The 23347-nt window shown below is 49.1% G+C and overlaps 1 protein-coding gene and 1 pseudogene across 1 annotated transcript in view; one reads left to right on the forward strand and one right to left on the reverse strand.

The window, feature by feature from the left end:
* Positions 1–23347, reverse strand: part of LOC145344340 (low choriolytic enzyme-like) — a 198883-nt gene that overhangs the window by 4448 nt on the left and 171088 nt on the right. Inside the window, exons 6-7 of the mRNA XM_080191470.1 lie at positions 11366–11484; positions 4–112 (exon numbers count right to left, since the gene is read on the reverse strand). Of these exons, the coding sequence (XP_080047596.1) occupies positions 4–112; positions 11366–11484 (228 nt within the window). The remainder of the gene's footprint in view (positions 1–3; positions 113–11365; positions 11485–23347) is intronic.
* LOC145344476 (MICOS complex subunit MIC10 pseudogene) lies at positions 11577–11804 on the forward strand (annotated as a pseudogene).

A 23347-nucleotide genomic window follows, 5' to 3' on the forward strand; every position in this document is an offset into this window, starting at 1 on the left:
TTGGTCCTTCAAGAATATCTGCATGAATACTGGGACCATCATAAATTGTTAAATGATCACCAATGCAAGCTGCAAATTCTTGTATCCGAAGTGTAGAAAATTCCAAGAGAATCTATGAAAAAGATGAGATCACAAAATCAAATCTAATAATTTCCACTAAAAATCATAATTACAAATAATGGCACATTTCACAGAAGCATAAAAGTCTTTTGTTCAACATATGAAACAAAAGTGATGGCAGTGATCTTACGACATCATCCTGCCCATTTTTCAGCATGAGCGAGTCAAAAACAGGAATCATGCCCATTTTCGTGCCTATTTCCATTGCACTGAAACAAAATTCCGGGCACAATATGGAGCTCACCCAAAACATGTGAGATGCTAATTAGCATGCGTCTCAATGTAATTAACTTGGTTTACTCACAATCTTTCCCACCTCACTTACCTTAACGACCTCACTGATGGCATCCTTCCATTGGAGGTTAAAACATCTGCTCTATAAAGGACTACTGCATGCGCAGCAGTATCGAGAGTAAGGGAGGAGGTAGGTTGTTCCAATAACGGGGCTCCATATTGTGGGAAGGAGGGGGGAAGAGGGGAGGAGGGGAGGGAGGAGGGGGAGGGGAGGGGAGTGGAGAGGGGGAGGGGAGGGAGGAGGGGAGGGAGGAGGGGGGAGTGGGAGGAGGAGGGGGGAGGGGGAGGGAGAGGGAGGGGGAGGGGGGAGGTGGGAGGAGAAGGAGGGGAGGGAAGGGGAGGAGGGAGGAGGGATGAGGAGAAGAGAAGGGGGGAGGAGGTGGGGGGAGGGGGAGGTGGGGGAGGGGGGAGGAGGTGGGGGAGGGGGGAGGGGGAGGTGGGGGGAAGGGGGAAGGTGGGGGAAGGTGGGGGGAGGGGGTGGGGGGAAGGGGGGAAGGTGGGGGGAGGGGGAAGGGGGAAGGTGGGGGGAAGGGGGAAGGTGGGGGGAGGGGGTGGGGGAAGGGGGAAGGTGGGGGAGGGGGGGGGGGGGGAAGGGGGAAGGTGGGGGGAGGGGGTGGGGGAAGGGGGAAGGTGGGGGGAGGGGGTGGGGGAAGGGGGAAGGTGGGGGGAGGGGGTGGGGGAAGGGGGGAGGGGGAGGTGGGGGGGGAGGGGAGGGAGGGGGGAGGAGTGAAAGGAGGGGGGAGGGGGGAGGAGAGGAGGAGGGGGGAGGAGGGGGGAGGGGGAGGAGGGAGGAGGGGGAGGAGGGAGGGGAGGCGGGAGAGGGGAGGGGAGGCGGGAGGGGGGACAGGGGAGGGGGACAGGGAGGGGGAGGGGGGGGGACAGGGGACGGGGAGGGGGAGGGGGGGAGGGAGGGCGGGGGGGAAGGGGGGAGGGAGAGGGGGAGGGGGAAGGGGGAAGGGGAGGGGGAAGGGGGGACGGGGAGGGGGAGGGGGAGGAGGAAGGGGGTGTGGAGGGGAGGGGAGGGGAGGGGGGAGGGGGACGAGTGGAGGGGGGAGGGGAGGAGGAAGGGGGTGTGGAGGGGAGGGGGGAGGGGGACGAGTGGAGGGGAGGGAGGGGGAGGGGGAGGCGAGGGGGGAGGAGTGGAGGGGAGGGGGAGGAGGGGACGGGGAGGGGGAGGAGGAAGGGGGTGGAGGGGAGGGGGGAGGGGGAGGAGTGGAGGGGAGGGAGGGGGGAGGGAGGGGGGAGGGGAGGGGGAGGGTGGATGCGAGGGGGAGGAGTGGAGGGGAGGGAGGGGGAGGGTGGATGCGAGGGGGAGGAGTGGAGAGGAGGGGGGAGGAGGGGACGGGAGGAGGGGAGGGGAGAGGGGAGGGGAGGGGGGAGGGGGGACGGGGGGAGGGGGGGAGGGAGGGCGGGGGGGAAGGGGGGAGGGGGAGGGGGGATGGGGAGGGGGATGGGGAGGAGGAAGGGGGTGTGGAGGGGAGGGGAGGAGTGGAGGGGGAAGGGGGAGGAGGAAGGGGGTGTGGAGGGGAGGGGAGGGGAGGGGGGAGGGGGACGAGTGGAAGGGAAGGAGGGGGAGGGAGGGGGAGGGAGGGGGAGGGGAGAGGGTGGAGGCGAGGGAGGGGGAGGGAGGGGGAGGGGAGAGGGTGGAGGCGAGGGGGAGGAGTGGAGGGGAGAGGGAGGAGGGGACGGGGAGGGGGAGGAGGAAGGGGGTGGAGGGGAGGGGGGAGGGGGAGGAGTGGAGGGGAGGGAGGGGGAGGGGGTGGGTGGATGCGAGGGGGAGGAGTGGAGAGGAGGAGGAGGAGGGGACGGGAGGAGGGGAGGGGAGGAGGGGAGGAGGGGAGGGGAGGAGGGGAGGGGAGGGGGGAGGGTTGCGGGGAGGGGGAGGGGGGAGGGGAGGGGGAGGGGAGAGTGGAGGAGTGGAGGGGAAGGGGGAGGAATGGGGATGAGGGTGGAGGGAAGGTGGGAGGGGAGACGGGGAGGGGGGAGGGGAGGGGGGACGGGGAGGGTGAGGGGGAGGGGAGAGTGGGGCGGGGGGAGGGGAGGGGGGTGGGGGGAGGGGAGGGGGTTTGGGAGTGGGGGGCGGGAGGAGGGGAGGGGGGATGGGGGGACGGGGAAGGGGGGAGGGGGAGAGGAAGGGGGAGGGGGTGGAGGGGAGGGGAATGGGGGAGGGGGAGGGGAAGGGGGGGAGGGGAAGAGGGGAGGGGGATCAGCAAAGCAGCCATTTTGTGTTTTGGAGTTGCGGGGGTCCTGTGTGCGTGTGTAGGGGATGGTGGAGACGAGTGGGTTTAACCTCGAATCACAGTGCTGATCTCAGGTCTCAGCGCTGGCAGTGGCCAATGTTGGTGGAGATGGGGGAATGGGGATGGAGAGATGGTGGGGAAGAAATAACACTCCAGCAGTGCTGCATCCCTCAGGGCCTGGGCCTCAGTGCTGGCTGGGGCCAACTGTGATGGGGTAGAGGTTGGGTGCTGCGGGTCGTGGCAGTTGGGGGTTAGAGACCCTGAGTGACTTCATTTCTCTTTCTCTCTCCCCTTTCCCCAAACAACCCTACTCCTCTACTACGCTCCCCCCCGCATTCCAGAGTCGTAATGGACTTTGCCATGCAGTCAATAGACATGGCAGTCATTCTTGTGGCTACAGAGGAGGAGGAAAAAGAATTGCAGGCAGTGCAGGCCAGCCAAAGGTTGCAGCAGGAGGAGCAGGAGGCAACTGCCCATTGGTCTGAGGTGGAGGGTGGGGGGGAAGGGGTTGGGTAGGGGTGTGGTTTGACAACAAAGGATATGGAGACCCGAACAGTTCAGTCCTTTTAGCAGCTAATGGACAAACTTTGCCGCCTCAGGTGCTGGCTGAGACAAGAAGGCAGTGTAGCACCTGTACCATGTCCTGCAGGACTTGGCACCTCGGGGCACAGGGAGAAACCCACTTCTGGTCATGGTGAAGGTCACAGTGGGCTTTTATGCTACCTTCCAGGACATCAGCAGGTACCTCTGTGGGATCTCAGAGGTACAGTGTTTAGCACTGTTTCTTCGCAGCACCAGGGACCTGGGTTCAATTCCTGGCTTGAGTTACTATCTATGTAGTCTGCACAGTTTCCCCGTGTCTGTCTGAGTTTCCTCTGGGTGCTCTGGTTTCCTCCTTTAGTCCGAAAGATGTGCTGGTTAGGTGCATTGGCCATGCTAAATTCTCCCTCAGTGTATCCCAACAGACACTGGAGGGTGGCAACCAGGCAATTTTCACAGTATATTAATTGCAGTGTTAATGTAAGCCTACTTGTAACACTAATAAATAATCTTTAAACTTTTTCAGTCCTTAGTCCACAAAGTCTACGAGGTGACAGATCCACTGAACGTCCAGTCATTAATTTCGAACTGGGCCAGGTCCAGCAGAAAGCCCAGGCTGCAGAATTTGCCTAACATTCGGGGGGAATTGATGACCTGCAAATCACCCTGATGTCCCCAGAATGTAACTCACCATGCTTTGTCATCAGGAAGGTCCACACCCTTAACATGCAGTTGCTGTGCAACTATTGGATGCACATCATGCACATGTGTGCATGATACCCAGGCAGGGAGCATGATAGCTTCACCCTGATGAGCTCAGATAACCCCGGTATTCAAGGAGCAGCCCAGGCTGCAGGGATGGTTCTTGGGGGACAAGGGATACCCACTTAGGACTTGGTTGATATTTCCAGTGCAGAGCCACAGACTGAAGCAGAGACCCATTACAATTAGTCCCACACGGCTGCCTGGTCAATCGTGAAGCATTGCATTGGGCTCCTAAAGTGGCGGGGCAGGCTCGAAGGGCTAGATGGCCTACTCCTGCTTCTATTTCTTATGTAAAGATGCAATTCCAGTGCCTGGACTATTCTGACAGGGCCCTCTAGTGCAACCACCTGACAGTGTCCCGCATCATAGTGATCTGCTGTGTGCTCCACAATTTGGCACGGCAGTGAGGACACTTCCTGAAGGAGGAGGAGGAGGAGGTGGAGGGTGACCAGCTGGACAGTCCTGGGGAGCAGGCAACCCAGGAGGATGTGGAGGAGGAGGAAGACAATGAGGAGGTTGATGAGCAACCAGGCAATAGAGAACAGGTGGCAGCAAGGGTCTGGCATGGCAGGACGGTGAGAGAGGCTGTCTTCGCTGACAGGTTCTCCAACTAGGGAGCTGTGGTGTTACAGCTGGAAACAAACCCCACTCCCCCACCCCCCCATCCCATTAACCCTATCACTCTCTCACAGCACACTAACACCAGGGTGATGGGCCTGACTTAGTCATGTTAGTGAGTTACTGCTGCAGGCAGGAGTGTGATGATGACTCGCTATGTAGCACAATATGATGATGCCCTGGTGCAAGCAAGTCTGATCTTGCATGCACACTGGCAACTGGGCCCATAACTGGGTGGGGGTCAGAGACCATGACCCTCCACTGTAGGGCTTCAGGGCAGGTGTGGGGATGGGGTGGGGTGGGGGGGGGGGGGTGCGGGTGCTGGGTGGGGTGTATCCAGTGCTTGCTTAGTTCTGAAGATACCATGGCAGCTTCAGTGACTGAAGCCCTGCATTGCATCCAGAACTGGCACTGATGGTTTTGAGCACTTCTATTTTAAGTGCAGTGACAGATAAACAACATGCGTCTGGATTAGGGGATCGCAGTAACAGGGTACCAAGAGGCCTCCCCTGCACATAACAGCTTTCAGCGTCCCTCCAGCTAAGATTGGTGTTCATCATCCCTGCTGGACGATAATCAGAGACAAATTAATCACAGCTGTGGGGTACAATGACATTTATTTTTGTCAGTAACAGTGCAATAATTCAAAGTGCTCATATTTAACATATGCTTGTGAAACCCAACTATGTCTAAGTCCCTCAACCTAGGTGGTTCACCCCACTTTTGAATGGCTGGCAATGTGGGCCTCATTATACCGGGTTTCCACATCAGTCTCAGGCCTCTACAGAGGCGTCATCAGCCAACTCTAAAGTGGATACCCTATGTCACCCATGAGCCATTCCTGAATCCTGGGCTCCTCCTTAAATGCCTCCAAGATATCTCAGCTCCTCAATATAAAATTGTCATGAAGGCTGCTGGGGTATCTGGTGCAGACATGCATGATATTCATCTTATGGTTATACACCAATTGCACATTTAGGGACTGGAACCCCTTTCTATTGATGAATCTTCATGGATTCTGAAGTGGAGACTTGAGGGCGAAATGGATGCAGTCTATAGCCCTCTGCACATTAGGCATCCCCGCGATGGCCATGAATTCTGCAGTCCGGGCTTCCTGCTGGTCCTGGTCCAGGTCAAATTTAAGACATTGGCCAGCCTGGGCATAAAGGGCATCCAAGACTTCCTTCATACAGTTGTGACTCGGAAATGCCATATATTTTTCCACTGGGGTCTGGAAGGGCCCAGTGGTATAAACGTTTAAAGCGGCTGTTAATTTCTCAGCCACTGAGAGTGAGTGCCCCCCATGCCCTGAAGTTCCACGTCCTGCAACAAATGGTACAGGTGTTGCACTGTCTCCTTTCGGAGTCTGAGTCATCAGCGGTAGGCGATGCCCGACATTTGTTCGCATGATACTAGCATCAGGAATTGCCAGGGTCTCTGCATCCTCCTTCACCTGAGCCCCCCTCTGGATGAACAGCAGCCACCTCCTGCCTCTGGTGGCCGTCTCTCTCTACTCCTGCAAGTGGTAAGACCTGGGCCTCCTCTGCCTACAATTCATCCTCCTGCTCCTCTTCCTCAGCTCCAGCAGCAACCAAAAGAACAGTAAAATAATGTGTTGTATTGCAAAAGCCATCTCATCAGTCTGAAGGGGAGCTGGAATTTGAAGGGGAGAAGCACATGGAGAGGATAAGGAACTCTGCTTGTCCCTAGCCCAGAAACACACACTGCCCATACTGCCCATCCCCCTCCCACAACCTCCCCCGACCCCAGGAACATAGCCCCCCTCCATTCCCCTCCCCCCCAATCCTTCCTAGCAACACAGCAACCCCCTCCCACCCAAAGAGGTGTTTTCCAGAACGATCCAGCTGGAGCGAACGAGGAGGTAAAGGCAGATGGACTCATAAATTGGTGGTGTGCAGCTCGCTAATTGCTTTCAGATGAATGCAAAAATATTTAAATTGATGTCTCAACCATTTTGGGCGGTCTCCTGATCGCTCCAATTTTTTTCCCTTCGTAAAGTGGAAATTGGTGCAAAAATGGATGCAGATCATGTTAATCGCTTCATGCCCCACTTTACGACATTTTCATGCCTGAAAACAGGTGCAATATGGTGGTAAAATTCCATGCTATTCCTCCAGTTCTTTTCAGGGCTCAGTGGGGGATCTGTGCGATGTCTCTCATAGTTATGTCAAGTTTGTGTCTAATGCCATCTTTAGACATGTCTGCAGGAGCATTCATGACTGGACAGGTGTGGGCTACCATATAGAGAGAGCATAAGGCTTTGTGGCAATGTTTGGGTTCTCCCACGTACAGGAGCTAGTAGACTGAACTCATGTGGACATGAAGTTGTTAGCTGGTGAGCAGCAAGCTTTCATAAACAGAAAGGGGTTCTACTCAATGAGTGTTCAGTTTGTTTGCAATCAGAGGACAAATTTTCCAAGATTGTGCCCATTACCGAGGGAGCTCACATGATTCTTATATCTTGTGGTGCTTACAAGGAGAGGAACACTGAGCTGCTGAAGATATGCTTTAGATGCCTGCACCAACCTGAGAGAGTATCCTCCAGAGTATGTCTCCGTCAAAGCTGTTGCCTGCTGTACACTGCATGACCTGGCTCTGGCAAGTAAGAACCCAATGGAGCCTGAGGAGAGGAGTAGCTTCACAAGTCAGATAAAATGACTCCAGTGACTGGTCAGATGAAGAGCCTGGGGACGCATAAGTTGAGGACATGGAGGCAGACAGCAGGAATATTTGAGGTGGCAGGTATACAAGTATGCTTTGATGCTATAGACATTCTGGCTGACATCCATGCATTGATGCTTACTTGGCTCTGCCTCTTTTGCAAACAATCATTAAATGAGAGTGCAACCCAGAATGTCAGCATCACACAACGCCATACAGTTACAAACCTGTGCAGCAACTTGTATCTATTCAGCTAACTCAGCCCATTTCAGTTACTGTACATGAACAGAAAGAGAACATACAAATTTTACATAGCTAACTTTATCTTCAAAATAATGAACGCAATAAAGACATCTGTGACATGCCTTGTTTCAAGATGTCCTCAACTTATGTCTTCGGGTGCTGCATCATGGTGCTCCCCCCTTGTTGGAGCTACAAAGTCTGCTGACTTTGGTGATGACCTTGGCATGTTCCTTTGGCTTCCTGAGTCTAAATTGGCTCTGACTGGAGCATCCATTCCCATGGTTGGGTATTCCTCAATCATCACAGCATCACCAGTTGCAGCAGCCAGTAGCAAAGGGATGTAGAAGACCAGCTGCCCTCATCTGGCACACTCCGAGAGGAGAGTGAAGTTCATTCGCACCACCTTGCTCACCATTAATGGATGGGAGCATAGCAGAGAAATTAGATATTTCATCCATCTCTCATAATGGCAGTGACTTCCTGAGACCATAATTAATGTGTTGAATTGAGCACAACTCCAGAAACCCCTGATTCTGCTCCTGAAGCTGCCTCTACAGGAGAATCACCACACTCTCAATGGAAAAGGCTGTACACTTAGAGCTCAGCGGTAATGCAATGCTCATGTTCTGTATGGACATTTTTATGATAGAAGCTATGGCCTGAAGACCATCATGGTCTTGGGTAGGAGTGAGTTTCACATCCATTTCCTCCCGTACCAATTTGGGGCACAACCTAAAACTAAAATTCAGGTCTGTAAAGACTTGCATTCTAATCAGTATTCTGTAAACTGTGTGTGCCCTTCTCTGATCAGGACCTTCCACACATCTGACGAAGGTACACCATTTCTGAAAGCTTGTGGGATTTCTATTAAATAAACTGGTTGGACTCTAACTTGGTGTTGTGCAACTTCTTACAGGGTCCTACGGTACAGCCCCCTGATCTCTTCCTGCATTGTGGTGGACAACCTGGCATAGCAGAGAAGAGACTTTTTGGAGGAGGAGGAGGACATTGAGGCTGGCCACCTCAGGCATCTCTGGGGAGGAGGCCACCTAGCAGGAGGTGAAGGAAGAGGAAGAGGAGGAGGAGGATCATGCCAAGCAACACCACTGAGGTGCTGGACGGCTAGCAGCTAGAATGAGGCGTGCAAGGGTGGCTAGGGAGGCCCTGATCACTAGGTGCTTCATTAACAAAGGGCCTGTGCTTTGAGGTCCCTATGGGTTCCTGGGTTACTCCATGGAACGGCAGTTCTTCTGCAATGAGCTCCAGAATCTCTGGCGTCATCTGGCCCTGATAGTCCCGAAAACCACCTGCATCCTTCCCATGGTGGTCAAGCCCGCAACAATGGCCACCTAAATCGGGGAACACCTGTTAAGTGCTGCAGCAAGTGCCCTCTAAGACTGGACCATGCTCTGCAGCCCCTCAACCATGACCCTCTGAGATTGGGCCACATCCTCAAGCTGCCCTAGCCCGTTGTGTCTCAGTGCTGTCCCACTGGGTCCCATGCAAGCTTCCGAGTCTCTCAACCATGGGCCGCAGAACCTCGAGAATCCTGTTGAGTCCCTCGGCTGTGGCCCTCAGGGGTTCTGCCATCACTTGGAGCCTGCCACTTATTGTGAGGATTTCCTGTACCAGGCTTTCAACCATGGACACCACCTTTGTAGTGTTGGCTTGGCAACCACAGGACAGGCAATATCTGGGGACAGCTTTGGGACAGCTCTCAATAATCTTGCAGTTGGTCCAGTATGGCCGTCAGTCCCTCCTGCATTCCCTGGCTCTGTTGCTGAATTTCTGGCAGCTGAGGGAGAAGTGATCTCAGAGGCCCACCATGTAGCCTGGGGCCTCGCTTTCAGCAGGCCTCCATGTGCCAGAGACCTTGGATGTTCCCTCCTCCACCCGATGTACATCAGCAGATGTGTCGTGCTCATCAGAGAGTGAATCAGAAGCCTCATTGCTAACTGAACAAGCTGATGTGTCAGTAATCTGGGTTGGTGAAATGTGAAGTGGAAGTTGATGCCACAATGGTGCCACCCTCAGAGATCCTTTCATCTATATTTTCCCTGGACGTATGGGAGCTGTCTGGGGCAGGGTGGGTAGGAGCCACAGCGAGGGATCATTCTGCCTGTGATAGGTGGGAAGGAAGGGGGAGGCCGCTGCCACTTTGCCTGAGATTGGTGAGGGAGAGGCGGGAGCGCTGCCATTCTGCCTGAGATCTTTGCGGGGAGGAGGCATCGCTGCCACTCTGCCTGAGATCGGTGGGGGGATGGAGGCTGCAATTGGTTTGGGTGGCATGGTAGGGATGGAGGGATAAGGGGGTCAGTAATATTGTGGGGGGCAATTCTTTGGGGGTCGGGGGAGGCACTATCCAGCCTGGGAAGGATATGGCAGGGGAACAGCATTCTGTCATTTTTTTTGCACATGCATAGCTGAAGGTGCCGATCAGAATGCAGGATTTCGGGTGCTTTAAGCCCCGCCTATAGGCTTCTGCAGTGACCTTCAGAATCACTGATACTTTTGCAGGCAGAGTGCATATGAGAGCACCTCAGAACGGGCCTAAAAGTTGGATCTCCCAGTTTCAAGCCCACCCAGCACTTAGAATGAAAATGGTAAAATAGGGCCCTTTTTGTCACTTCACGATTTTTTTTCTCCTGTTGTTTCAGTGTCACAGATCACAATCTGATCTGCTCCTTTGTCTGCTTAATAGTGCTTCTGATCTACTTCACATCGCTCCGGATCAGTTTCACAATGCTTTGATTTTAGTCTGCTTCATAGTGATCCTGATCTGATTCTTGATACTTTGATCCTAGTCTGCATAGTACTCTCTCTCTGCTTATAATGTTTCCTTACTAGTCTGTTTCATCTTGCTCCCAAACTACTTTATAGTGTTCCCAACCTGCTTCACACTGCTGCTGACCTGTTCCAATTCCAGTCATCTTCATACTGCTCTTGCCCTGCTTCACAGTGATCTTGACATGCCTCATGTTGTTCTTGGTCAGCTTCACACCACAGCAATCCTAGTCTGCATCAAACTCCCAATCTGATTCAGAGTGTTTTAGACTTGTTTCTGCTCCTATTCTGCTGTTAAATGACGTGCTTTACTTTTCATTTCCTTTAAATACAAGAGGAGCAAGAGGTGGGTACAGCATCACTGTCAGCTATTCTCTTGTGGTTCTAATTGTGAGCAAGGGATTTTGGGATAGTCTTACAGGGGAGGACGTTAGCTATAATAAGGGAAGTTTTAACTATTTTTGTACAGCATGGAGGATATTTCCCCCTTTTCTCTCTGCTTCCTTTGTAGTTACTCATCCCTTCAGTCTCTATATATGTCCCTTTTCTCCATGTTGGCCTGTCCAATAGCTCTTTGTTCTTTCAGATCAATCTTGTGTATTTTTTCTTGCAGTGATCTCTCTGAACTTTTGCTATTGCACTCAAATCCATTTTATATTAATTTCTCCTTACATTCTGTTCCTTTTCTGATTGTTTTATGAGTCCCAAAAATAGCCCAGTGAAAATATTGGAAAAGGAACAGAAACGCCAAAATTATTTGATTTCAACAGTCGGCCAATGCACCCTTCTATTGCATCCTGCATTGTTATGCAAAGAACTTCATGGGTCAATATTGGACTGTGCCATTTGGGGACTCTTGGACTAATGTAAGTTTTACTTGATATGCTTTTGATGATATATCCAATCTGGAAATGATTGATAGAGCCATTCAGGTCAAAATACACAAGGACTGTTCAATTTTCCAATACTGACAGCACTTATTGTGCCAAGTGCTAGACTTTTCAAAAAAAACTGACTTCAACTTTCTGAATATTTCCTTTGCAACTTTCTTTAGTTACCTTTCGTGTGCTCTTACATACCTTGAATTGACGATGAGCCCTAATTAGCCACCTGCAGTCAGCATTGTTTGGATAAAGATCTGGGAAATTTGGAGAGGTTATAGTTCCAGTTGGGGCTATCAACATGCCTCCACATACATCTGAAAAATGCAAGTTAAAGAACAGGTATCATATGAATATATTTCAAATACGCACAAAATAATTGACTGAGCTAGGCCTTGAGCAGTCTAAAATGGTGGAGGCCGAACTGGATAAGAAGGTGGAGCGTTGCATGGTGGATGCATTGCTGAAATTAGGTATTGGATTTGGCTTAGGAATTGTATTTTCCGTCGTTGCTTTTAAGCAGTGCAGTTGGCCTATTACTTTTGGTGCAGGAATGGGTTTAGGAATGGCCCATGCTAACTGCCAGAATGATGTCCAGTCTCCATATCTTATATATGGAAGGTTTGTCAAAGACTAGTTGTCCTAGGATGTCTTTGCTGTACGGTACCAGTTTCCCATGGATCATTTCTGCCCATGTGTATGTAATAAAGATTCTATAGGGAATGATACAGAAAGCGATTGGGAGAGAAAATCACCCAGCATTAATTTGTATGGATCATTGAAGGCTCGCAATCAATGCTGAGTAGTTTTAACTTAATTGAACAGGATAATGTCTTGTATTAATAAAATCATTTAGTACAAATCAGATGCCACCAGATGGTTGACTAGACAGCATCCAATGTAATGAACATGTTACATAGCTGAGCCTGCATACTTCAAAGCAGCAGTTAATTAGATGTAATCAGCTAGAGGCACATAAGGAAAGGGCTGCATTATATGCCAATGATAGGTTATTTTGGTTTTACAGATTGAGCAAGACAGGTATATATGGATTTTAACTACACAAAACTGAAATAACCTCGATGTGAGGCCATTCTTCTTTCCCTAGGCAGTAATGAGCATCCAGAATGTGTAAAAAAAACAGAAAATGATGGGAAATCTCAGCAGATATGATAGCATCTGTTGAAAGAGAACGGGGCTAACATTTCAAATCTGAATGACTCTGACTGTAGCTCTTATGAAGTAATATCCACACTTGAAATATTAGCTCTATTCTCTCTCCATGGATGCTGTTAGACGTGCTGAGATTTCCCACTATTTTCTGTTTTTGTTTCAGATTCCAGTCTGCAGTATCTTCAGTCATTTGTTTTTATTCAGAATGTGTTGTTAACTTGTGTAATACACATTTAGTTGTTCAGTGTGGCAGCAGTTGCACTAAAAGAGTAAGTGAATTAACTATTAATGCTCAGTGTGAATTCCTACATAGGGTTTGCAAGAGGAATTTTTCAGTTTGTTTCTCTCCACCTTCGTGCTCCCTGTTCATTTTATAGTTTGTTTTTTCCTTTTGTAGGTTATGCGGTTGTGGTGGAGGGTGAAACATATGTAATCACGATATTCCAAGTCTCTAGGGCAGAATTTTTCAGATGATTGGGTTTCTGGAACAGTTTAAGGGAAGATACTTCCAAATGAGCTGTCTCTGCTTCACCCACCATCAGCCCACACTGTAGAAACTGTCAGGATACCAACCTTTGTAATAAAGGAGCAGGGTCAATACTGGGTACTTATGTAGCCATTGGTTGCTCACTTAAGGGCTTCAATAGGCCCAAGGATGGACAGGCCATCTTGCATGTCCACCAACCCCTATAAATGGATAGATAATGGACAGATTATGTAATACATTTACTGAGCCCCATGCTTGCCTTCAGTCCAATGGATGGGGGAATCTTAGTATATTTCACCCCATGAGTATGAAACCTCCCATTATTTTCATATTTTTGGAGGTCTTGAATTTGAATGGTTGCCAAGAAGATGGCAGGACTTAGCTGGGAAATGGAAATTATGGCATGAATTAATTTCTGTGCCCAAAGAAGGAAAACTGCTACCCTTACACAGTCAAGTCCCATACCACTGCAGTTAACTTTCAGCTGTTCTCTGAAATGACCAAGCTACTCAGGATAATGAAACGAGAAGGACAACTTGGCTTTAATCCAGGTATCAGACTCAGACACAATAAAGACTAAACTAACCCAGCCAATTCTGTAATCTTCCTCATTAATATTTGGAGACTGATGTCAAAGTTGGAAGGACAGTTCTACATATGTGTCAAGCTCAAGCTGTTATGTCATTCTGACATAACCATTCCTATCTGCTAACCTTCCAGCTTAATCCATTACCGTTGCAGGCTATGTAGGTTGATAAGATTAAGGAAGTGAATGGGTGGCTCAGGGATTGGTGTGGGAGGAATGGGTTTGAATTTATGGGGCATTGGCATCAGTATTGGGGTAGGTGGGACCTGCTCGGGCGGGATGGGGTTGGTCTGAACCGTGCTGGGACCAGAGTCCTGGCGAATCGTGTAAATAGGACTGTAGACAGGGCTTTAAACTAACTGGGGGGGGGAGGGTGCGAGGGTAGGTGACATTACGGGGGCTAACGTAAAGGAGAGGGTACAGGTAAGGGAAGAGGCCAAGGATGTCCCAATAATAAAGGGAGTAGGGGGCGTGAGTATGGTTGGTGGTGTTCTGGCAATTAGGGTCCAGGTGAAGGCTGGGATGAAGGCACTTTATCTGAATGCACGAAGCATTCGGAATAAAGTGGATGAACTGGTGGCGCAGATCAGCGCAAATGGATATGATCTGGTGGCCATTACAGAGACATGGCTGCAAGGTGACAGGGACTGGGAGCTGAATGTCCAGGGGTATCAAGTGTTTAGGAAGGATAGGCGAGAGGAAAAAGGGGGGGCATAGCTCTGCTGATTAAGGATAGCATCAGGGTGGTAACAAGGGATGATATAGGAACCAAAGAGCAGAACGTGGAATTGTTGTGGGTGGAGATTAGGAACAGCAAAGGAAGGAAGATGCTGGTGGGTGTCGTCTATAGGCCCCCGAATAATGATCTGGAGGTGGGGTGGGCTGTTAACGCGCAAGTAAGTGCGGCGTGCAGGAATGGAACGGCCGTAATTATGGGAGATTTCAATCTGCATATCGATTGGTCGACCCATGTTGGACGCAGTGGGCTCGAGGAGGAGTTCTTGGAATGCTGCCGGGATAGTTTCCTTGAACAGCGTGTGTTGGAGCCGACGAGGGAGCAAGCTATCTTGGATCTGGTGTTATGTAATGAGGCGGGTAGAATTAGGGACCTTGCGGTGAAGGATCCTCTTGGGGAGAGTGATATTGTATGGTGGAGTTTCTGGTGCAGATGGAGGAGGAGAAAGTGGGTTCCTGGTCACGTGTCCTTTGTTTGAACAGAGGGGAGTACGGTAGGATGAGAGAAGAATTGGCGAATGTTGACTGGGGGAGCGCGTTGGAAGGTAGGTCTGCTGAGGAGCAGTGGAGGATCTTTAAGGAGATCTTTCTTGGTGCTCAGCGGAAATTTATTCCGATGGTTAAAAAGGACTGTAGGAGGAGAGGTAATAAGCCGTGGATAACGAAGGAGGTGAAGGAAAGTGTTAAATTAAAAGTGGAGGCGTTTAGAGTAGCTAAGAGTAGTGGGCGAGAAGAGGATTGGGAGAGGTTTAAATGTCAACAAAGATTGACAAAGAAGTTGATAAAGAAGGGTAGGAGAAACTATGAAGCTGGGCTAGTGCTTAATATAAAAAAGGATAGCAAGAGTTTTTATAAATATATAAAAAGGAAGAGGCTGGCTAGGGTGAACGTTGGACCCTTAGAGGATGAGAGGGGGACTTAGTGGTAGGGGATGGGGAAATGGCTGAGATCTTGAATAACTTTTTTGTTTCGGTCTTCACGGAGGAAGACGTGAATAATTTGCCGGGTGTTAGCGATGGAAAGGTGGTAGGACTGGAGGGTCTCAATGACATTATTGTTACTAGAGAGGCGGTGTTCGACAGACTGGAGGGACTGATTGTGGACAAGTCATCAGGACCGGATGGAATGCATCCGAGGGTTCTGAAAGAAATGGCGGAGGTGATAGTGGATGCCTTGGTGGTTATTTTCCAGACGTCGCTGGATTCCGGGGAAGTGCCGGAAGATTGGAAAGCGGCTAATGTTACGCCGTTGTTTAAGAAGGGTGCCAGGCGAAAGGCAGGGAATTATAGGCCAGTTAGTTTAACGTCTGTTGTAGGTAAAATGTTAGAATCCGTCATCAAGGAGGAAATAGCGAGGCATCTTGAGGGGAATTGCTTGATAGAGCAGACGCAGCACGGTTTCGTTAAGGGGAAGTCGTGTCTGACAAATTTATTGGAGTTCTATGAGGATGTGTCTAGGGCGGTGGATAGAGGAGAGCCGGTGGATGTGGTCTTTCTTGATTTTCAGAAGGCGTTTGACAAGGTACCTCACAAGAGGTTATTGCAGAAGGTAAGGGGGCATGGAGTTGGGGGTAGGGTGTTAGCGTGGATAGAGGATTGGTTGTCAAATAGGAGACAGAGGGTGGGGGTTAATGGGTGCTATTCGGATTGGCGGTTGGTGACTAGTGGAGTGCCCCAGGGGTCGGTGCTGGGGCCTCAGCTATTTACCATTTATATAGATGATCTGGAGGAGGGAACCAAGTGTATGGTGTCGAAATTTGCTGATGACACCAAGATTGGTGGAACAGCAAATTGCGCGGAGGGTGTGGAGAGTCTACAGAAGGATCTAGATAGGCTGGGCGAATGGGCCAGTAACTGGCAAATGGAACTTAATGTTGGCAAGTGCGAGGTGGTCCACTTTGGTAGGAATAATGGTAGGAAGGACTATTACTTACTGGGCGAAAAACTGCAGCAGGCGACGGTGCAGAGGGACTTCGGGGTCCTTGTGCATGAGTCGCAAAAACCCAGCCTGCAGGTGCAGCAGGTGGTCAGGAAGGCAAATGGGATGCTGGCCTTCATAGCGAGGGGGATTGAATATAAAAGTAGGGAGGTCTTGCTGCAGCTGTATAGGGCATTGGTGAGGCCGCAACTGGAGTACTATGTGCAGTTTTGGTCGCCGTACTTACGCAAGGATATTTTGGCCTTGGAGGGAGTGCAGAGGAGGTTTACTAGGCTGATACCGGAGTTGAGGGGGTTGAGCTATGAGGAGAGGCTGAATAAACTAGGCTTGTACTCGTTAGAGTTTAGAAGAATGAGGGGAGATCTCATTGAGGTGTATAAGATGATGAATGGGATGGATAGGTTAGAGGTGGAGAGGCTCTTCCCGCTCAGAAAGGACAGTAGGACTAGGGGGCACAGCCTCAAGACAAAGTGGGGGGGGGGGGGGGGGGGGGGGGGGCGGTTTAGAACGGAGTTGAGGAGGAACTTCTTCACTCAAAGGGTGGTGAATCTCTGGAATTCTCTGCCCATTGAGGTGGTGGAGGCTGCCTCGCTAAATATTTTTAAGACGCGGGTTGATGGGTTTTTGATAAGTGAGGGGATTAAGGGTTGTGGGGAGAGGGCGGGAATGTGGAACTGAGCCACGACAGATCAGCCATGATCTTATTGAATGGCCAGGCAGGCTCGAAGGGCTGGATGGCCTACTCCTGCTCCTATTTCTTATGTTCTTATGTTTATGTTCTATTCACATAATGGACCCACTCAAGGTTGGGGACACGGGGATAGACTGTCATGTAGGATTGTTTTTGAGAACCAACGTAGTCACCAGACCTAGTGACTGAAAGAAAACATTTACAGATTATGACTTACTTCCATATATTGGTCGATTAATGAGATTGTAATTTCTATCCTCAGTGTCAATCACCAATAGTAGCTGGTGTTCGGAATGCAACAATTTAAAAAACGGCTATACATTGTAATGCCATTTTTAATTTAAAGTGAAGTAGACTTTTATGGAGGTACTGATCATTCAAAGACAGTTCAACATTATCTATAACTGAAACCTGTCAAAAGTCAAGCAGTAGGTTTTGCACCTGGGACAACTGCTTTGCAAAACACAGGGACCAAGAGACACAGAGAGAAACAAACAATCACTGCTGTGAAGAGGATGGTGATTGTAATTTTTTTTATTGAAAGATAGTAAGACAGGACTAATGGGACTTGTGGAGATTTAAAGAGCAGAGGCAGAATTTCCCCATTTTTTTCAGAGTGTCAGGTTCTGACTGAAAACCGACATGTAGCTCCCCAGGTGCACAGCCAAATCAGGCACTTTAAAAAAATGAGTAGGTGGGGTTAATGCCATCAGTCTGATAAAGATGGGGTCTGATAGAGATAGTAAGGCCGGTTCCACAAACATCAGAGCGCTATCTTAAAAGGGCGTCCTGATCAGCACAGAAAATGAACATCCCTGACCCCCACCAATGGGCACGGAGAGACTGCCATCACAAGCATCCCCCCAACTTCCACCACAAAACAAGCAACAGGGCACCCTCCACCGCAATGTCAACAAAGATACACATCTTCCACATTGCAGTCATCGGAGCTCTCCAGTCCACCATCATCAGAGTGAATGTCCATCCTCATAGACATTAGCCTATACCCCCACTCACATGACATACTTGAGGGGAATCTCCCCCTTGGGAATATCCAGAGGGCCCACCCCTGGCACAGGTTGACATTGCCAGGCAAGCACTGCCAAGTCAGCAGTACCAACCTAGCAGTGCCTACCTGTGCCTGGGGCAAAGACAGGACACTGACTGGGCAAGTCCATCTTCCACCAAAAGCTATACTTACCTTGGCACCCCTGGTGGGATCCCCTTGACTCTTTCCCATCTTCAAAAGCCTATTGTGAATGTTGCCAATATGAGCTTTAATATTTTGTGCTCGGGAATAATATGGAGGAGAGACCTTTAAATAGCTGAAAATGTACTTAAATGAAGTTGTTACATCACTGGAGGGGGAAGAGAAAATTGGGAATTGCAATCTTGAAAGTGTGAATTGTCTCGAAGGAGTCACTGAGGTGATCCTTGTTTCTAAAATTCCGTTCTGGGATACTCAAGATGAGCAGAATGATTTCAAAGGATGCTCGAAGATTCAGCTTGGTGTGAAAGGGAAAAATGACCCTGTTGGAAAGCTGGAAGGAACATGCAACATAATTTCAAATGCTATATATTTGTTAGAGGCATGGCATAAAGTTACATCTTCAACATGGTGAAACCATGTTGTTAGAAATGCCTAATGCTGCTCCTAGTACGTCCTCCTGAATTGTTCTTTGGATCAGGATTGACCTCTTGTCTTAGTGGTAATGGTAGAGTGGGGTAAATGCTGGCCATGCAGCTATAGATAGTGTTTGAGTACAATTCTGCTGCTGTTGATAGCCCAAACTGCGTTATGGATGCCCAGACTTGAGTTGCTAGGTCTGTTTGAAATCTATCCCATTTAGCATGGTGGCAGTGCCACACAACATGATGGAGAATATCCTCAAAATGAAGATGGGACTTTGTCTTCACAAGGACTTTACGGTGGTTATTCTGTCATGGTCAGATGTATCATCAGCAGGCAAATTAGTGAGGATGAGGTCAAGTATGTTTTTCTTCTTGTTAGTTCACTCAACCACATGACACCATGTCACCTGGTCTAGAGATTGTTAAGGCTCAGGGCAGAAACTCCAAGGTGTTTTATGAAGCTAGTCTAGACAGTAGGTTTTTACATTAGAATTTGGCATGGGTGAGCGTAACATTAGGTATGATTCAAGGGACCCATGAGGAAGCTTTTATCAAATAAATTTGATTTAATTTAAATATATAATAAAAAGAATTAGCATAATTTTTACCAGTTACAAGATTCAAACATGATACTGTATAAATCTTAACAGCTAACTATGATGCTTCAAGTCAATCAGCAGCCCAAAAACATTTATCCCCTTCTAAACTTGGCACAAAAGGCAAGTATGCTCACGTGATGCTAGGCTTTCAGTTTTTGAACATCTGTTGTGAGTTGGTCCTCTGAATGTTGGATTAAATCTCTGAGACTTCCCAGTACTAGAACTTTCAGCACACCTTTGGAGAGGGAGAGAAAGAGAAAGAAAAAAACACATTGCCTGCTTTCTCCAGCTTCTGATACCTACTCACAGGCAGCAGAATTTCCACTCCAGGCTACTACTGAAAAATGGAACTAAAATCTTCCTGGCTTACCTGACCTGTCAATCATCCCAAATCAAACTCCACTCAACAATACCCAAAAGGATTGAAAACTCCAGGACAATGCATTAGGCCAGATTTAAAATTAACAAGTTCCACCATCTGACAAGGGAGAATTCAAACACGAATCTCCATGTCATCAAGCAACAATGCTACTATGCCACTGCCTTTTCTTCATGGATAGCACTTCAATGTGTGTTCTCAATTGCTCTGAATGCACATTTAGATACAGAGTTTCTAAGTTTAGTTTTTTTTCTATCCTTGTAAAATCTCATCTTGATTTTTTGTCCATTTTTTTGCTCTGTTCCTTCCTGCCATTCTCTGACTCTCATTTACACTACCTCAGTAACAATGGAGGACACCAAAATGGTGACAATAAAATGCTGGGGACTGCTTGAAAAACCTGCAAAGAAACATAATTAAAATGCATTTCTTAAAGGCTCAGTATTGTCACAAGGATGATATTTATCGAGTGACTCTCGGTCATGGATGTTGAAGTCCCTTGCCCAGAGAACATTTTGCATCCTTGCCAAGCTTATTACTTCCTCCAAGTGGTGTTTGGCAAGGGAGAGTACTAATTCATCAGGACTGGAAATGGTGCCATGAGACTTCATGGGGTCCACAGTTGATGTTGATGATGGGCTCTCAGGGCAACTCCCTTCCAACTGCATGCTATCTGTGCCTCCACCTCTGTTGGATGAGTCCTGTCCCATGGGTAGTTATGATGATGGTGATGCCTGGACGTTATCTATAAGATATGATTCTGTGATAATGATGATGTCTATGGGACAGCTCTCTCAATTTTAACGCAAGCCCTCAGATGTTAGTAAGGAACTCCTTGCAGAGTCAACAGGGCTGGATTTGCTGTTGTCCTTTCTGGACCCTTGGTAAATGCCAGATGATCCTTACAGTGTCATTCGTTTTTGTTGTCTTGCAGTTGTTGGATGCAATTTATTGGTTTGCTAGGCCATTTCAGAGGGCATTTAAGAGTCAGCCATTCCTGTGGGTCTGGAGTCACGTGCAGCCCAGGCCAGATGAGGATGCAGGTTTCCCTCTCAAAAGGACATCAGTGGCGCAGTTAGGTTTTAATAAAAATTGACAATGGTTTCATAAGCAGCATTACACTTCTAATTCAAGATTTTATTGGAATTAAATCCCACCATTTGGCATGCGAGAATACTGAGAGCATTACTCTGGGAATTTGCATTACTAATGCAGCAACAATGGGCCCGATTTTACCATCAAGTTGCACCCGCTTTTGAATGCACTTAAATTGAATTAATGGGCTGCATGCCCAACTTTACAGCACTTCTCTCTTTTTTACTACGTTCGACAATCTGGAATCAGCACGAAACAGACATGCTCCATAAAAGTCCGATTCAGGCGCTCCATCAGTGAGGGTTAGTGAGGAGGTAAGTGCATAGCATAAGAACATAAGAACATAAGAAATAGGAGCAGGAGTAGGCCATCTAGCCCTTCGAGCCTGCCCTGCCATTCAATAAGATCATGGCTGATCTGTTGTGGCTCAGTTCCACTTTCCCGCCCTCTCCCCTTTTTTTTTGCGACTCATGCACAAGGACCCCGAGGTCCCTCTGCACCGTTGCCTGCTGCAGTTTTTCGCCACGTAAGTAATAGTCCTTCCTACCATTCTTCCGACCAAAGTGGACCACCTCACACTTGCCAGTGGCATTCTGTTTCTGAACTCATTACAGACTTGGCCCATATGTGGACAAAAGAACTGAACTCATAAGGGAAGATGAGTGACTATCCTTGACTGAGTGTGGCATAAAGGGAGTCATTGAGAATCAGGGGTAAAAATCGCCAAAAGGTGGACTCATACCTGCCACAAAGGAAAATGGTTTTGGTTGTTGGAGGCCAATGGTCTCAGTCCCCCGGATATCACTACAGGATTTCTCAGGGTAATGTCCAAGGCCCAAACATCTTCAGCTGTTTCAATGACCTTTCTCCATCATAAGGTCAGATGTGTGGATGTTTGCTGATGATTGCACAGTGTTTAATATCATGTGCATCTGATGGCTCTCTGTTGCTCATGGGTATCCTTTCATTGCGGCTATTTTCTTTCTCGGGTCGGTGGCAGCTCTGAGAGTGTGGGGGGGTTGGGTGCTGTTACTCAGCAGGGTGTCCAATGCCCGACTTGAAGCACAGACCCGGGTTTTAGCACTGACCTCAGGTCTTGTGGTGCTGTTGGGTCCAAGTGCATTCAGCTTGCTTACAACTGAAGGATGTGCACAAAGCCCTTGCAAATTGCACTGCTGCAGCCTCTCAATTTTGTGAGGATCTGTGATTGTGGCTGGGGTAATGGGGGGCTGTGATTGTGGGGAGCATGCGGCTGGGGGAATTAGGGGGGCTGTGATTGTGGGGAGAATGTGGCTGGGGGAGTTGAAGGGCTATGTTTGTGGGGACCATGTGGTTTGGGGAATTGGGGGGACTGTGATTGTGGGGAACACATGGCTGTGGTAATGGGGGGCTGTGATTGTGGGGAGCATGTGGCTGGGGGAATTGGGGGGGGGCACTGTGGCATTGATGTGCTAATGGCAAGTAGTGTTCCTTAACCTCTACATGTGTTCCTTTCCATCACCTCGCCCCCCCCCCACCACCACAACCCCCCCCCCCCCCCCCACCCCCCACCACCACCACCACCACCACCACCACCACCACTTCTGATGAGATGGCGTTTGCAAGCAACTGATTGATTGATTGATCTTGCTGGGATTGGTTGCTGCTGGAGCTGAGGGGGAGAAGGAGCCGGAGGAAGAATTGCGGGCATAAGAGGCCCAGGCATTACCACTTGCAGGAATAGAGGGAGGCAACCATGAGAGGCAGGAGATGGCCACCATTCACCTAGAGGGGAGGGGCACAGGAGAAGGAGGGAACAGAGACCCCAGCAGTTCCCTGCAGAAGTGTTAGTAAGGGATCACTATGGGACCAGTGACCATAATTCCATTAGTTTTAAGACAGCTATGGAGAATGGTAGCTCTGCCCAAAAGTTAAAATTCTAAATTGGCAGGGCCAATTTTGATGGTATCATTCAGAAACTTTCAAAAGTTAAGTGGGTGAGTCTGTGGGAAGGCAAAGGGACATCTGGTAAGTGGGAGGCTTTCAAAAGTGTATTAACCGGATTTCAGTGTAAGCACATTCTTCTTGGATTGAAATGTAAGGCTGGTAGGATTAGGGAACACTAGATGATTCAGAATATTAAGGCGCTGGTCAAGAAGAAGAAGGAGGCACATGACATGCATAGGTGGCTGGGATTAAGTAAATCCCTGGAAGAGTGTAGGAGGTGTAGGAGTAGAGTTAAGAGAGAAATCAGAAGGGCAAAAAAGGGACACAAGATTGTTTTGGCAGATAAGGCAAAGGAGAATCCAAAGAGCTTCTAGAAATACATAAAGGCCAACTAGGAAGAGAGTAGGGCCTCTTAGGGATCAACAGGGTCACCTATGTGTGGATCCACACAAGATGGGTGAGATACTAAATGAATATTTCTCATCAGTGTTCGCTGTTGAGAAAAGCATGGATTTTAGTGCACTTGGGGAAATAAATAGCGATGTCTTGAGGAGTGTACATATAACAGAGGAGGAGCTGCTGGAAGTCTCAAAGCGCATCAAGGTAGATAAATCCCCAGGACCTCATGAAGTGTATCCCAAGACACTGTGGGAGGCTAGGGAGGAAATTGCAGGTCCCCTAGCAGAGATATTTGTATCATCGATAGTCACATATGAGTTGACTGAAGATTGGAAGGTGGAAAATGTTGTACCTTTGTTTAAAAAGAATTGCAGGGAAAAGCCTGGGAACTACAGGCCGGTGAGCCTCACATCTGTGGTGGGTACGTTGTTGGCAGGTATTTTGAGAGACAGGAACTACAGGCATTTAGAGAGGCAAGGACTGATGAGGGACAGTCAGCATGGTTTTGTAAGTTGAAAATCATGTCTCACAAATTTGATT

The sequence above is a fragment of the Carcharhinus amblyrhynchos genome, chromosome 6 (assembly GCF_965287045.1).
Source record: "Carcharhinus amblyrhynchos chromosome 6, sCarAmb.v2.hapA, whole genome shotgun sequence".
Lineage (NCBI taxonomy): Eukaryota > Metazoa > Chordata > Chondrichthyes > Carcharhiniformes > Carcharhinidae > Carcharhinus > Carcharhinus amblyrhynchos.